Source organism: Phalaenopsis equestris, unplaced genomic scaffold (assembly GCF_001263595.1).
Source record: "Phalaenopsis equestris unplaced genomic scaffold, ASM126359v1 Scaffold000880, whole genome shotgun sequence".
Classification (NCBI taxonomy): domain Eukaryota; kingdom Viridiplantae; phylum Streptophyta; class Magnoliopsida; order Asparagales; family Orchidaceae; genus Phalaenopsis; species Phalaenopsis equestris.
In genome coordinates, this window is record NW_018165320.1 from 3,483 (window position 1) to 5,651 (window position 2,169).

The following is a 2,169-nucleotide window of genomic DNA, read 5'->3' on the forward strand; positions in this document are numbered from 1 at the left end:
ATATATATATATATATACCAGTAGCTATTAATCAAGTACAACACAACCGTAACAGAGAAAACAAAATCATTTTCTTTACCTAATGCATGAAAGAAAAGAAGATAACAAATGTAGAAATGATTAAAGAAAGAAACCAAAAGCAAATTTATCAGATGCCCACATTTGATCTCTTATCATCCCCACAGCAAATGGCAGAAAAATGGAAAAAGAACTCTGCGTGGTGATTTCTTCTCCTCCGTTTCCTGATATAGAGGCAGAGACCTTTCTCCCCCGTTTTAAAATCACTCAATCTTCACGTGATTCGCCATGAGAAACCGTTCCGCACCCGAGGTTCTAAACCTCAACACGTAACACGCGCCGAGGAGGCCCTCTCCGAACCTCAGATAAAAAACGAAAGCTGCAGTGTTGCTCCTCGGGATGCGAGCAGAGGAACAGGAGAAGCCTTCCTTCTTCTGTGAGTAGCGAGGAAGACGAAGCCATACTTCTTAAAGCAAGCAGAGCACTCCAGATTCTGTCTCCCTCATAAAAACGCCACCAAACCATTCATTCTTTTACTCTCTCTCCCTCTTACTTTCTCCCTCCCTCTTCCTCTGACCCTTCTTTGATATAAAGATGCTGTCAGGCCGCCCTTCGTGAGTAGGAGTGATTCCGCTTGTAGTTCGAGGAATGGAGGTGAGCAAAGATTGGATTTTTATGGTCCTCTGATTTTGGGAATGCAGAAAGGTTATGGTTTGTGGTTTACAATGTTCCCTGCAGGTTAGGAAGAGGTTGCAAATTCCGACCTTTGGGAACTGGGATTACAGCGACGAGATGCCCATCACGCACTACTTCGAGTCAGCGAGAAAAGCTGGGCTGGTTCGAGCTGGTTTATCAGAGGCAAGTTATGAGGAAGATCTCTGCAACGTTCCGGTTGCGATGCCGGTGAAGTTGGCTTATCAGGATGGCGTTTATCGCCGGAAGGTTTCGAATTGTCATTCTTTACAGTGGTTTTATGTTTATTTCTCCATTGGTTGCCTCTGTTTACGTGGTTGATTTCAGGTGAGGAAGAGGAATGGCAATGGAGGAGAGGAGAAGGGGTACTTGAAGGAAGAGAAGCAGAGGAAACAAGGGACGGTCTCCGGCGATGTTGCTCGGCCGCCGAGAAAATCAGTAGCCGCTCCTAAAGCAGTAGATGAAGACTTGTATGAGATTCCACCAGAGCTACTTTATCAGAAGCCGAAGAGGGTATATTCATCCCTCCCTCTTTTTGTGAACTCTGAGTCGACTCTGTTTCTGAATTCTGAATTCCTCCTGCTTTTATTTTTGTTGCAGAAAAGGTTTCTGAGGATTTTTTTCACAGGATGTATGGGGCTAAACTGTATCGGCAGAGCTTGATTAATCTGCTCATAGATCTGCTTCTTTCCTATTTCTTAAACCTGATGTCTCTTTGATGAATGAATTGTATGAGTTTTTGTATGTAATGCAAGGTTGTTTTGATTATTGTAAAATGATGGAGAAATTTCCTCGCCTGTAATCTGCTTGCTTCTTTGATTTGAGTTGCCGTTGGTTTCCATCAAAAAGGTGTTTAAAAGGATTTAGGTAAAATAAAAAGATGAAGATGAAGGGCGAGTGGATGTGCTCTGATTTAGTGAAACATCAAACATCAACGAGGGCATCATTAAATAGCATTTGGAAGTTTCCTTGGTATTCTGTCGTCACTTCAGTGACAATTTTCTAGGGTTTTTTTTTTTTTTACACATTTAATCAAATGGAATTCCTTTAAAGCGGTAAATATGAATGTGATTTTTTTTTTTTTTTTTGTGGGGTTTTTTCTTTTTTTTACACGTTCCCTCAAATGGAATTCCTCTAAAGCAGTAAATATGAATGTGATTTTTTTTTTTTTTTTTTATTTTGTTGGTTGTTTGGATGATAAGAGTAGGCTCTTAATAAACCAAAGTGCTTTGTCATCTCTCAAAAGAGTTTTTTGAAGTGGTGGGCAGCCCAGGACTTAAATACTATTTTGCAGCCATACACTTAGCCGATGAATTTTTTTGTCCATGACATTCTCCTCCACTCAATCACTTGACACCCTCGTCATAGATCGGCTCCACTGAGGGTCTCATTAGACTATAGAGAGTTCACACACCTGACAGGAAGTAATCTGCTCTGATATCACTTGTCACCTCCCAA

The 2,169-nt window shown here is 41.2% G+C and overlaps 1 protein-coding gene across 1 annotated transcript; it reads left to right on the forward strand.

Moving 5' to 3' along the window:
- The first annotated feature begins 155 nt into the window (after window positions 1-155).
- LOC110032165 lies at window positions 156-1,709 on the forward strand. The gene is made up of 4 exons (XM_020735700.1): window positions 156-672; window positions 757-960; window positions 1,039-1,224; window positions 1,312-1,709. Exons 1-4 carry the CDS (start codon window positions 667-669, stop codon window positions 1,372-1,374), a joined length of 459 nt encoding a protein of 152 aa, XP_020591359.1. The 5' UTR covers window positions 156-666; the 3' UTR covers window positions 1,375-1,709.
- The last annotated feature ends 460 nt before the right edge of the window (window positions 1,710-2,169 follow it).